The 14,709-nt window shown below is 33.4% G+C and overlaps 2 protein-coding genes across 2 annotated transcripts; both read left to right on the forward strand.

Annotated features, from left to right (window-relative positions):
• LOC129741276 (ejaculatory bulb-specific protein 3-like) lies at positions 1-348 on the forward strand. The gene has a single exon (XM_055733000.1). The coding sequence runs from the start codon at positions 1-3 to the stop codon at positions 346-348; it is 348 nt and encodes a 115-aa protein (XP_055588975.1).
• A 1,349-nt stretch (positions 349-1,697) lies between these two features.
• Positions 1,698-2,068, forward strand: LOC129746409 (ejaculatory bulb-specific protein 3-like). The gene has a single exon (XM_055740053.1). The coding sequence runs from the start codon at positions 1,700-1,702 to the stop codon at positions 2,066-2,068; it is 369 nt and encodes a 122-aa protein (XP_055596028.1). The 5' UTR covers positions 1,698-1,699.
• Positions 2,069-14,709: the final 12,641 nt, after the last annotated feature.

Here is a 14,709-nt window from a genome sequence, read left to right on the forward strand (position 1 = left end):
ATGAAGATATTGGTACTGTTAACCATAGCCGCTGGTATCGGATGTCGAAATGCCATTGACATAATCTCAACTACTAACGCCGATGAAGTGACGATCGTTAAATCGAATGGCCTCTCTAAGAACTACTACAACTGTCCGCTCGGTCAGGCCAAGTGTCCACCGGATGCACGGAAAACTGATTGTGCCAAGTGTAGCCACAAACAGAAGGAGACCGGTTATAAGGTCATCGAGTATCTTTCGGCCAACCGACCGAAAGAATGGGCCGCCCTGAAGGCCAAGTACGATCCCGATAACAAGTACGTCGAGAAATATCGCGAGAATGTCGGAAAGATCGAAATCAAACTGTGAATGGATTCTCACGACATGATGTGATCAATTTTTCAACGTTGAGCCCTCATTGATCTTCGATAACCAATTTAAAATAATGTAATACTCAACAATGATATAGATGAAACGGTTCAATAAACTAATCTGTAATTATCAAAAAAAAAACTGAATTCTGCTGTCCCGTACAATTTATCATTTCTAAGAACCTCCAAATAATTCAGATAAAGAGATAAGATTTTTTAGATAAAAGGTGTACCGAATACATATAGTGTTCGATGAAATCCTAGCCGTAGAAATTCTCGCGTTCTCAGTTGTCTAGGCACCACGTTGAAGTCAACTCTCGCAAGAATGTTTGGCGCATCGATGTCACCGAGCAGCAATTTCCCAACAAACGCCGCCTTCAGGTATTCACGTCGGTTAGCGAGGGTATCCAGATCAAACCAGGAGCATCTCTGTGAATACGTAGGAGATTCTTCCGGGACTGGCCAGGGGCTAATTCGGAGGAATCTCCTACGTATTCACAGAGATGCTCCTGGTTTGATCTGGATACCCTCGCTAACCGACGTGAATACCTGAAGGCGGCGTTTGTTGGGAAATTGCTGCTCGGTGACATCGATGCGCCAAACATTCTTGCGAGAGTTGACTTCAACGTGGTGCCTAGACAACTGAGAACGCGAGAATTTCTACGGCTAGGATTTCATCGAACACTATAAGGTCAGAATGAGCCTATTCGTTCCATATGTGCAGTTTTCAACAATGCATGTAGTGAATTCGATTTTAATTTGACGAGTGATATGTTTTTGAACCGCTTACGAGCTACAATGTTAAGATAATTTCTGTTTTGTATTCTGTTTTGATGTTGGATCTTAGTTTGCTTTTATTTTGTAAATCATTATTGTTAGTTTGTATATTTTGTGAATTATTGTATCGTCTATGCTATCTCCAATGATGGGTTTTTTTTGAGCCTTGTGCTTTTCCCATCACATCCATTTAGACTTCCTGGTCCGATGGATTAAGAAATAAACAATAAACATACTTATATTTTTTACCGTTCAGTAAAACGAATATTCGGTTGAATGTTCACTTGAAAATTCGGTCGAATGTTTGAAAAAAAAAACCATTTAATTAGTTGAAGCTGTAAAACGTTGCCTAGGTCGGAACCAATTTGCCAATGAGCTTTTTTTCTACATTTACGTCAGTATTTTTTCAAGTATGTGCTAAAATTGATCAATTTCATAAGCTTAATTAATCAACAATCAGAAAGCCATCAAATCCTCATTAGTGGTAATATTACGGAAAAAATACAGTGCTGAAAAAAGTATAAATGCTAGAACTGGTTCCACCCTCAAAACTAGCAGGTAAGTATTTCAACATGAAGATTCTAGTCCTACTGTTAACCATGGCTGCTGCTGCTGTTGTCGCTGGTCAAAATGCCATTGACATAATCTCAACTATTAATGTGGATGAAGTGCTCGCCTCTGATCGTCTTACTAAAAACTACTTCGACTGTTTTATGGACAAGAAACCGTGCACGAGAGAAGGAACCGAAATAAAAGTTCGGATAGGTCCATACGTTGAAAAATTGTGCAGCGAAAATTGCTCAGGGGCGAATGCTAAATTTGTAAAAGTATACCGTTACTTACAAAAGAATAAAGAGGCAATACTTAAAGAACTGATTGAGAAGTACGATCCAAACAACGAATTCTTCAATAAATGTGGAGAGCAATTGATGAAGGAATGAAGGGGAACGATTTGGTAAATTACCTAGTAAAATAATACGTGAATGGAGGGCGAGGTGGAGTAGATGGTCAGTAGTGAGAGATACGCGCTATCTCAGAGTGAATTCCTGGAATGTCAATTTGACACCTCATAACTAAAACCGGCAAATCTCTCTCGTTTCTCAACCGATTTTTACAAAATTTATATTTTGAAAACTTCGTAATGTAAGTCAATATGTGTCTCAGACATTATTCAGCTACAATACTGCAGTTTCCCGTTAATCAAAGTCTAAAAATACAAAAAATCCGAAAAACATTCTTCGGAAGAAAGACTGTAGATCGGGTACGGAATGCTCCAAAAAATTAACTGTGGGTCCAAGAAAGCTGAAGTTAGAAGCTATACGTTGCACAGAAGGATTTATTTTTGTTTTTGATATTTTTTTTAAGATCATGACCAAAAAAAGTGAAAAAGTGGTGTGAAAACCGTCCTTTTTAATAAATGAACCGTCAAAATTGTATAAGTAACACTAGATACATTTTGAAAATAGAATTGGAAACTGGGTGTAATTTGGCACATTTTCGCATCTTTGGATTTTCGAAATACGAAACACAGAATATTTGACGAATTTTCAAAGGCAGCTGTTTTCAAACTTTTTGTCGGATTGCAATTTTTCAGATTTTATTGATTCTTAATTCAACCTTGCACTAGATTTAGAGTATATTCACGCGAAAATTTTGGCAATAAATTTATTTTCACCAGAACGGTAATTTCAAACCGATTCTAACGGGTGTTAAATAAAAAATGAGAATGTTTTTAATACCTTTCAGTAACTCAAATAAAGAGCGTAAAATTTTCTTTCTCCAAGAAAATTGCTCTTTGGGCTCCCTAGAAACAGTAGGCGTGTTTGGTTTTGCTAGTTTGAATTTAGTCAAAGCAAAGATGGCGTCGAAACAGCACGTGCTCCGCGAACGCATTGTACGGTTCTACGAAACGCATTTCCAGCAAGGAAAAAAGTTCACTGTGGCACATTTTAAGGAAGAAAATGTACCTGACAGTACGGTATACTGTATCCTGGGTTCCCTGAACGTAGAGCGGAAGGTCGGAAATCGTCGTCCGGTGACGATAATGACGAAGCAGAGGAAGATATCGTTAAAAAAGCTGTTTGACAACAAGGACGCAACCAGCCTGCGTGACGCCGGAAATATGGCTGCTCCCACGTATTGATCCATCGTACCCTCAAGATGGAAGGAATCGTCTGCAGGAAGAAGACGAGGTCGCCGGAGTACACGGAGGAGCAGATTGAGACGGTTAAATCACAGTGTCGGTGGATGACCAAAAATACTGCGGGACGTCATTCGTTCTGGCTGGCTGGCGTACCTTGAGGAGAAAAAGATACCGTTCGTGCAGAAAGATCGTAACCCAACAAACTTGCCCCAGTGCCGCCCAATAGAGGATTTCTTTGGCTCACTCAGTGCCCTAGTGTATAAAAACAATTGGAGGGCCAAGGACACGAAGCAACTGACTACAAGAATCCGGAATTGTATCCGGAAAATGGACGTAAGTGCCGTACAAAGTTCTTGTGAGAGCATCGCGACAAAGTTGCATCGAACATCAGACCACGGCCCTTACTCAAACATTCACTGACATTTTTTTGAAGAAAATACATTATGTTATTAATAAAAAATACTGAAATCGATGAAAAAAAAAAATTACAATTTTTTTATATGTGATTGAAAAAATTCTCATTTTTTATTTAACACCCGTTAGTGGTGTATATAGTGGTTCTGAAGAGATGTAATTATCAGTGATTACATTAGTGCTGCCATGGATGACAAATCTCCTTAGATCGACTTATCCAGTGAACAGTGACAGTGCATTTTTTTTCGTCTGCTTCCCCCAAGCTGTGCGGGGAGAGATAAATCGCACTGCAATCAGGCAGGAGGGAGATTGTCAATAGTAGGTGAGCGTTAAGTGAGCGAGAGCATTCTTATCCGCTGCTGGAGAGAATTCCCTTCTCTGGAAAAACCAATGCGCATTCTGTTGAGGAGAAATCTGAGAGCTAACATTTTTTTTCTTGGTACGTTCACAAGCAGCGCACAGTGGTTTAAAACTCGAAAAACGTGATCATGGGCTTTTTGATGCCTTAGATGTCAAAATAGCTTAATGACATGTTCTACAATGTTTCATTATTTTTAATTGTGCATATTTTGCCATTATTATTTTTCTGTTCGATTCACCTAAAAGTGAGATTTTGTTTTTATTTTTTGAATTTGTCATCTAATCAAAATGATGTGTTCAGAAAACTTGTAGACAATACAATTTTAAAAAACTTTGTAAAAGACTTTGAAGCTCTATCTCTCAAAACAACAGATTTATAAACATTTTTCTAAAAACTAATCTCAAAAAATGAAATTTTCGTTTAAATGTTTTCAAAGCGACTTTCGAGTCTTACTTTATATGAGAGAGTTGTAACAATTGTAAAAGTGCACAACTTCATTGAAGATGTCAAGTTTCTATCTTGACGTTAAATGGTACTTTTTGTGTAATTACGTTTTAAAATTGCATATTTTCATTGATCCATATCTCTAAAAGTTGCAAACTTATGAAAACAAAATTATATGCATTTGAAAGACACATTCTTGAGCTTTAATGAACATATAATTTCATTTGTATGTATCAGGTTTTACTACTAAAATCATTTATCTGAAAGATGGTAGTTTTGAAGTTTTTGTTAAGCCAGCCTGGCAAACTCTAGCTTTTTAGCAAAAGGAAGGATGAAATCTTCATTTTTTTTTATTCCTACCGTTGACAAGTGAAGACGACAGTTCTTAATTTGTTAAGATTGAAGAGTTGGCCCTGTCTAGACGCGTTAGTTCCATTATAGTAAGTAAATCATTTACTTCAGCAATGGTATCAACACTTTGATACCATTGCTGAAGTAAAAATTCGGAACGCCAACCAAAAAAAAGGTCATCACTTTCTGTGAAATTCCGTAAATTTGACATATCCTGATTTCACCAGTCCCTGATTTTTTAAACAAAAACTGTTGGCAACCTTTGGTATAAGTGCAAAAATGATTGATTTCGAGTTAATAAAACGGAACGATTCTTCATGTTTCAAACTATATTTGGTGATTTCTTCAGATTTTTAGAAATTAATTTACAAACCTTATGGAGAATGGCCATAAGTTTTTCAAAAGCGTGTTTTCTCGAAACATGCTTTTGCACTTATACCCCTTTTTGACATCATAGGCCTAAAATATAAAAATCCAAAGTTTGCAAAAATTTTCCTAAACAATATAACAGAGAAGAAAATATAGTATAAATTTTCTAAGACCTTTTAAAAACTAATCAAAAATGCAAATACCGATTTTTCGGATTTCCTTACCGAAAAAAGATTTTTTTTGAGTTCGAAAATACCAATTTAAATGTGGCATCACTGTTCACAAGAAAAGACACTACTCTCAAAACCAGAGGTGCCAGAGCAGCCTGATTTCCGAGAGGCCGTCCTAAATTTTGAAAAAACTCAAACTGTCTGGATTAAAAAAAAAAATTATTATTGAATTTGTAGTTAAATGATGAGAACATCAAACGAATCTGTAATAAAACAGTTTAACATCTCAAACAGATGGTAATATTCGGTTCAAATGATATTTAAACGATGTTTTCCGAAATAAACCGCAAGCCAGCTAAATTCTTATTTCTGCTATCTCTTCTGTTGCATAAATTACGGCGTCTACAGCACCGTTATTTCGCCTTCATTGGTCAAATCTATAAAGAGCTGCATTTTATTTCCACCAATCTACTGGTGTCCTGAAAAATTCTGTTTTTTGTATACGCGTTGGCCTGATTTTTTGACGAAACTATTTACCTAACACCTCTGCTCCGAACGCCACCTTTGAGAGTTATTTTTGAAAAAAAAAAAAAAAATAAAAACAGCAAACAGCAGTACGCATAGTAGCCACAAGTACAATTTTTTTTATAATTTTTTGGAACATATTCTGTCCGCACAGTAGACAGATTTTGGGGATTTGGTTAAGATTAGTTCAGATTTTACATTTTAAAATTATAAACCATCAAAAGCGTTTTGAAATAGACAAACGAAACTATATCGATTGAACGTTTCATTTAGAAAAAGACAGAATTCAGATTCATGTGAAACACCTATGAGGTAACTAATTTTTTTTTCAATTTTCTGTTATTAAAAAAAACTACAGATTTCATAATATTTTCCTCTGATGACTCTGATGTTGGTTCTATGCATATTTTCTGTTGGTCTAAAACATTTTTTTAATAAAAGTAAAGCTACAGCGGGGAAGAAATTGTTCTTATTTTTTTAACGTTGTGTGGTGGGAGCCTAAACTTTTTTTAAAAATACGTTGAGGTGAATGACTGAAACACTAGGGCGCTCTTGGCTAGAATGTTCTTTCTCCCACTCAGATTCGAAAGCTCTCACTTGCCGTCCGAGTGTCCGAGTCTCTTACAGCCAGAGATGCCAATGTGCCTGATGTTTCAGGCATTGCCTGATTTTTTGAGACTCTGCCTGACAACCTGATAAGCCATTAAATTTCCTGATTTTTGTAAATATGCCTGATTTTGCCTGGTTTTTGCGGATGTCATGAAAAATAGGTGGTAAGGAACTGGAGTAGGTACCATAGCTGGAGTTAAAAAGTGGCTGAATCAAAGCAATCGAAAGATTCTCGTTAATTCTTATTGAAAAAAGGACATTGAAGGTAATCTTTCGATTGCTTTGATGCAGTAGAATTATTCAAGCAAGTAGGCTCACAACACATATTAGAGTAAAAATGAGGAGCGATTATAAAAAAACGTCATCACTTTGAGCTAAATTCCATTACTTTAACGTAGCCTGATTCTGCCAGATTTTTATTTCACCAGTTCCCTGATTTTTGAAAAAAAAAATGTTGGCAAGCCTGCTTAGAGCTGGTGTAAACTCGGATAACGAGTGGAGCACGATCAACGAAAGAGGATTACACTCGGAAGCCGAACTGAAAACAGTGTTGTTTCCTCCCGGATCTTTGTTTTTTGGGAGGAACCGACCAACCATGAGCGCTGCAATGCTTTACACAAATACGATAAATAAAAATGTAACGTACTTTCATAGCTGATCTAAAGTGTTTTTCCGAAGCATGTTTTTTTTCGGATTTTTTTTCTTAGACTTTAAATAACGTAAAATTGAAATGATGTAAAGGGTGATACGGTCAAAATTTGGTCAAGGGAAAACGCGTGTAAATCGGTGAAATCGTTTTTTTTAAATCAAATTAAATTTCTTTTTCAAATTTAATTAGTATAAAATTCAGGAAAAATATTCAGTTAGGCTTCCGGTTTTCCTAATCCGAATTTCCGGGCCTTACGCTTAACCCCTGCCATCAGATTTTGTACAGCCACCTTGTCCACCTTCTTCGCCACAGAAAACCAGTTTGCCTTGAACTGCTGCTCTTCCTTAGGAGTTTTCCGGTCTTCTTTAGTTTCCGCTTGACAATAGCCCAGTATTTCTCAATTGGGCGGAACTTTGGCGTGTTTGGAGGGTTTTTATCCTTGGGAACCACCTGCACGTTGTTGGCGGCATACCACTCCATGGCCTTTTTACCATAATGGCAAGATGCCAAATCCGTCCAAAACAGTACGGAACAACCGTGTTTCTTCAGGAAAGGCAGCAGACATTTATTCAAACACTCTTTCACGTAAATTTCTTGGTTGACAGTCCCGGAAGCTATGAAAATGCTGCTTTGCAAGCCACAGGTACAGATGGCTTGTCAAACCAGATATTTCTTCGCGAATTTTGATAGTTTCATGTGCTTGAAAATATCTGCTACCTTTCCCCTTCCTTTTGCCGTATAAAACTCCTGTCTCGTAAGCTGCTTGTAGTCGGCTTTGACGTAGGTTTCGTCGTCCATTACCACGCAGTCAAACTTCGTCAGCATCGTCGTGTACAGCCTCCGGGATCGCGCTTTGGCCGTCGTATTTTGTTTATCATCGCGATTTGGAGTCACTACCTTCTTGTAAGTCGATAGTCCGGCTAGTTTTTTGACTCGATGCACGGTTGTAGACGATACACCCAGCTTATTTGTGGCATCTCGAAGAGAGAGGTTAGGGTTTCGCTTGAAAATACCGGCAACTCTCTTTGTCGTCTCAGCGGCTTCCGGTTTTCGATTTCCCTTCGATCCAGACTTCCTGGCTGTCGACAAACGTTCCCCAAACACTTTAATTACATTTTTTACGGTTGATTTGGCAACTTTTAGCGGCTTGGCCAGCTTTGCGTGCAGGTAGCTCGGATTTTCGCGATGCGCGAGCAAAATTTGGATATGCTGCTCTTCTTCCTTGGACGGCATTTTGACAAATGAAGAGTGAATTCCAAAATCAAAATAGGAGCAACATTCTACACACACACCTTCAAAATTAGGGGTGTTCAGGTTTTTTAAATGCAAAATTGAAAGAAATGCGTCAAGTTGATATTGACCAAATTTTGACCGTATCACCCTTTAACTGAATATTGTCTGTAAAACAATACGAGGTTTCAAAAACTAAAAATTTTGTGAAAATCGGTTAGGAAACAAGAGTTTTAGTAAGAAGTGTCAAATTAAACACTCCAGGGATTGTAACGGGTAAAAATTTCTGGGACGGATGAGGCTTAAATCGTCTTCAAGCATCCAAAAAAAATCGATTATGATTTTTTTTGATGAAACTTGCTCAAAAAAATTGGTTTTTGGTTACCAAAATCAAAAATTTTAATAACCCAATTTGAGGTTTTTTTTAAACAGAGTTTACTTAAAGGATATCCTGAACATGGGTCGGGCCGGATCTTTACCAAATTTTGAATCAAATATCCGGGTAAACCCAGGCAATCGTTAAGCAACTTACGGAACCTGCCGAAATTTGATAACCGCGATAAAATGATTTCACAGTTTGTCAGCTACCCAGTGGAACAATTTGACAATCTAAATCAGATTAAAATTTTGCATCAACTTATCAAAGAGCAATCATTTTCTCATCTGTACATTTTAATGAACTGATGTTTCAACATTGTTGTATGAATGAATTTTGTATAAATATCAGAAATGATGTCGGTTTTGATTACATTACCTGTTTCAGGAAACAAAACTATAGTTAAGAATGAAATTTATCTTACTTTTAACCATCGCAGCGGTTGCCACGAGCCAATATACCACCGATAAAATTTCAACTATCAATCTGGATGAAGTGCTCGCCTCCGATCGTCTTCTCAACAGTTACTTCGAATGTTTGATGGACAGGAAACCGTGTACTGCAGCAGGATCCGAGCTTAAAGCGTATCTTTTGTTATATATCGAAATGTTACGCAGTGGCAAAGAAGTGTTGTTCTCCGAAGAATTTATCAAAGTGTTCGAATTCCTACATAAAAACAAGCTACAGATGTTCGATGAACTGTGTTCTCATTATGATAAAGATGGAACCATTGTTAAAAAGTACGCGGATCAATTATCCAAGGGAAATTGATCGGTTTGTTAAATAGCAATGTGCATTTACCAAAAGTATGACTAGTACAGTTCAGCACCATAAGTCCAATTAGATACAATAAATGAGTGAAAAATAAATGGAAATCTGATATCTTAAAATCATTGTTTACTTGGCGATAATATAAAAAATGATTAGTAAATCTTGGAACGAAAATTATAAAAAAAAAACAAATTAATTTCATTTTAAAACTTGCAACAACGCATAATTTACAACGATTCACGGTTCCAACACTTGCAACAATGAAACAGATCCATGACCCGGGGTGACCATATTCTGGGAGCGTCAACCCATTACCGGGTCCATCGTGTCATGGCAGTTTGTCTGCTGTGGTCATTTGAGAACCGCCATCACATTTAATTCTATTAACTCAAGCGATCGCATTAACGGGCTTTTGACCTCTGATCGACTCTTTTTGGGCCTCAATTATCACATTGCGTGAAGACTCACTCAGATTGCTGCTGCTGGCTGCATTTGAGCAAATTATTAAACATTGATGTGCTCGCAAGTATCGATAATTGCTTCCGCACCATCTCGATCCGTCTATCGATGGTGGGCAACAAATCGATCGAAGTTTGGGTTTTTCCAATAAACCTGAAAACGATACTCGTAATGCTGGTTTCATTTTTTCATAGGTAGGTAAATTAACAAAAAAATCGAGCATTAATTTAAACATATATGAAGTCTATACTTAACGTGCTAAATCTGAAACAGAATTTCTCTGAAATAAGTAAGATGAAAAATATACTGGGATGAACTCTATCGGACATTTATTTATTCACCCTCGATTTCCGAAAGAGACGTGGGATTAGCTCCCATACTCATTCGGAACATCTCTTGTAATTTGTATTATTTTTATCGTTTTTACAAACAAAAGATTTTTGTGAGCCATGAATTATATTAAAAAATGGACGTTTTGAGACACCTCTCAATCCTGCAGAACTGAACTTTAAATTTAGGTAGGGAGAAAAACGGGCATGATGGTCATTCGGTAATAAGAGTTTTAGTATAACTTTGTGGTTTTGAGTCTTTTTCTCGAAGCACACTAGCTCTAAGGTTTTTATTTATTTATGCTTGAAATACTTGGTTATATTTTTTGTCATTTTTGTCTATTTTTGTTATTTTTTGTCATTTTTGTCATTTTTTGTCATTTTTTGTCTTTTTTGTAATTTTTGTCATTTTTTGTCATTTTTGTAATTTTTTGTAATTTTTTGTAATTTTTTGTAATTTTTTGTAATTTTTTGTAATTTTTTGTAATTTTTTGTAATTTTTTGTAATTTTTTGTAATTTTTTGTAATTTTTTGTAATTTTTTGTGATTTTTTGTAATTTTTGTCATTTTTGTCATTTTTGTCATTTTTGTCATTTTTGTCATTTTTGTCATTTTTGTCATTTTTGTCATTTTTGTCATTTTTGTCATTTTTGTCATTTTTGTCATTTTTGTCATTTTTGTCATTTTTGTCATTTTTGTCATTTTTGTCATTTTTGTCATTTTTGTCATTTTTGCATTTTTGTCATTTTTGTCATTTTTGTTATTTTTGTAATTTTTGTAATTTTTGTAATTTTTGTAATTTTTGTAATTTTTGTAATTTTTGTAATTTTTGTAATTTTTGTAATTTTTGTCATTTCTGTAATTTTTGTAATTTTTGTCATTTTTGTAATTTTTGTAATTTTTGTAATTTTTGTAATTTTTGTAATTTTTGTAATTTTTGTCATTTTTGTCATTTTTGTAATTTTTGTCATTTTTGTAATTTTTGTAATTTTTGTAATTTTTGTAATTTTTGTCATTTTTGTCATTTTTGTCATTTTTGTCATTTTTGTCATTTTTGTCATTTTTGTCATTTTTGTCATTTTTGTCATTTTTGTCATTTTTGTCATTTTTGTCATTTTTGTCATTTTTGTCATTTTTGTCATTTTTGTCATTTTTGTCATTTTTGTCATTTTTGTCATTTTTGTCATTTTTGTCATTTTTGTCATTTATGTCATTTTTGTCATTTTTGTCATTTTTGTCATTTTTGTCATTTTTGTCATTTTTGTCATTTTTGTCATTTTTGTCATTTTTGTCATTTTTGTCATTTTTGTCATTTTTGTCATTTTTGTCATTTTTGTCATTTTTGTCATTTTTGTCATTTTTGTCATTTTTGTCATTTTTGTCATTTTTGTCATTTTTGTCATTTTTGTCATTTTTGTCATTTTTGTCATTTTTGTCATTTTTGTCATTTTTGTCATTTTTGTCATTTTTGTCATTTTTGTCATTTCTGTCGTTTTTGTCATTTTTGTCATTTTTGTCATTTTTGTCATTTTTGTCATTTTTGTCATTTTTGTCATTTTTGTCATTTTTGTCATTTTTGTCATTTTTGTCATTTTTGTCATTTTTGTCATTTTTGTCATTTTTGTCATTTTTGTCATTTTTGTCATTTTTGTCATTTTTGTCATTTTTGTAATTTTTGTAATTTTTGTAATTTTTGTAATTTTTGTAATTTTTGTCATTTTTGTCATTTTTGTCATTTTTGTCATTTTTGTCATTTTTGTCATTTTTGTCATTTTTGTCATTTTTGTCATTTTTGTCATTTTTGTCATTTTTGTCATTTTTGTCATTTTTGTCATTTTTGTCATTTTTGTCATTTTTGTCATTTTTGTCATTTCTGTCATTTTTGTCATTTTTGTCATTTTTGTCATTTTTGTCATTTTTGTCATTTTTGTCATTTTTGTCATTTTTGTCATTTTTGTCATTTTTGTCATTTTTGTCATTTTTGTCATTTTTGTCATTTTTGTCATTTTTGTGATTTTTGTCATTTTTGTCATTTTTGTCATTTTTGTCATTTTTGTCATTCTTGTCATTTTTGTCATTTTTGTCATTTCTGTCATTTTTGTCATTTTTGTCATTTTTGTCATTTTTGTCATTTTTGTCATTTTTGTCATTTTTGTCATTTTTGTCATTTTTGTCATTTTTGTCATTTTTGTCATTTTTGTCATTTTTTGTCATTTTTGTCATTTTTGTCATTTTTGTCATTTTTGTTCATTTTTGTCATTTTTGTTCATTTTTGTCATTTTTGTCATTTTTGTCATTTTTGTCATTTTTGTCATTTTTGTCATTTTTGTCATTTTTGTCATTTTTGTCATTTTTGTCATTTTTGTCATTTTTGTCATTTTTGTCATTTTTGTCATTTTTGTCATTTTTGTCATTTTTGTCATTTTTGTCATTTTTGTCATTTTTGTCTTTTTTGTCTTTTTTGTCATTTTTGTCATTTTTGTCATTTTTGTCATTTTTGTCATTTTTGTCATTTTTGTCATTTTTGTCATTTTTGTCATTTTTGTCATTTTTGTCATTTTTGTCATTTTTGTCATTTTTGTCATTTTTGTCATTTTTGTCATTTTTGTCATTTTTGTCATTTTTGTCATTTTTGTCATTTTTGTCATTTTTGTCATTTTTGTCATTTTTGTCATTTTTGTCATTTTTGTCATTTTTGTCATTGTTGTCCTTTTTGTCATTTTTGTCATTTTTGTCATTTTTGTCATTTTTGTCATTTTTGTCATTTTTGTCATTTTTGTCATTTTTGTCATTTTTGTCATTTTTGTCATTTTTGTCATTTTTGTCATTTTTGTCATTTTTGTCATTTTTGTCATTTTTGTCATTTTTGTCATTTTTGTCATTTTTGTCATTTTTGTCATTTTTGTCATTTTTGTCATTTTTGTCATTTTTGTCATTTTTGTCATTTTTTTAATTTTTTGTCATTTTTGTCATTTTTGTCATTTTTGTCATTTTTGTCATTTTTGTCATTTTTGTCATTTTTGTCATTTTTGTCATTTTTGTCATTTTTGTCATTTTTGTCATTTTTGTCATTTTTGTCACTTTTGTCATTTTTGTCATTTTTGTCATTTTTGTCATTTTTGTCATTTTTGTCATTTTTGTCATTTTTGTCATTTTTGTCATTTTTGTCATTTTTGTCATTTTTGTCATTTTTGTCATTTTTGTCATTTTTGTCATTTTTGTCATTTTTGTCATTTTTGTCATTTTTGTCATTTTTGTCATTTTTGTCATTTTTGTCATTTTTGTCATTTTTGTCATTTTTGTCATTTTTGTCACTTTTGTCATTTTTGTCATTTTTGTCATTTTTGTCATTTTTGTCATTTTTGTCATTTTTGTCATTTTTGTCATTTTTGTCATTTTTGTCATTTTTGTCATTTTTGTCATTTTTGTCATTTTTGTCATTTTTGTCATTTTTGTCATTTTTGTCATTTTTGTCATTTTTGTCATTTTTGTCATTTTTGTCATTTTTGTCATTTTTGTCATTTTTGTCATTTTTGTCATTTTTGTCATTTTTGTCATTTTTGTCATTTTTGTCATTTTTGTCATTTTTGTCATTTTTGTAATTTTTGTAATTTTTGTCATTTTTGTCATTTTTGTCATTTTTGTCATTTTTGTCATTTTTGTCATTTTTGTCATTTTTGTCATTTTTGTCAATAAAAAAGTCAGAATAAAATGACAGTTAAAGTTCATTTTGATATTTTTTTAAGAAGCTTCGATGAAAACCATTCGAAGGTTTTTAGAATGTGAACCAGCTAGAGTTTATGATCTTTCTCCTATTGCAACTGGTTAAAATATCAGCAAGTCGCGGAGAGGGTTCTCTTGAGAAAGCCGGCAAACTGCATAGAAACAAAGGGGTAAAAAAAACGAAACCAATCCAAATGCGCATCATGGAATCTTGTCTGCCAAAGTTCACTTAAAGGTGATTGAAGGTGATCCTCGGATACGTTGTCTATTTCACAGCCTCTCCGCGTCTTCTGCATGGAATTGTGTGGTTCATTCGAGATAAATGTTCAAATCCGCCGGAATGGAGTGGTAAGTGAAATAATTATTGCTCGGTGGAAGAAAGGAACCGGCGATAGATTTTACGTCAATAAATCTACTCCTCTCATATTCGCGAAATGACCGGAATCCTTGATTTCGTGCCGGTTGCATTTGGACTTAAGGTTAAGCCCGAAAACTGCAATTTCTACTATAAAAGCAGATTAGAAGGCTTCTATGAGCTAGTATAGTGAAGCATCTCGAATCAAGAACATTAACATAGCTAGTGAGTTTGTTGAATATCGGGCGTAAAAAGCGGAAAATTTGAATTGTGTTTTCTTTTGCATTCTAGATATTTTGGGAAA

This window comes from Uranotaenia lowii, chromosome 2 (assembly GCF_029784155.1).
Source record: "Uranotaenia lowii strain MFRU-FL chromosome 2, ASM2978415v1, whole genome shotgun sequence".
Lineage (NCBI taxonomy): Eukaryota > Metazoa > Arthropoda > Insecta > Diptera > Culicidae > Uranotaenia > Uranotaenia lowii.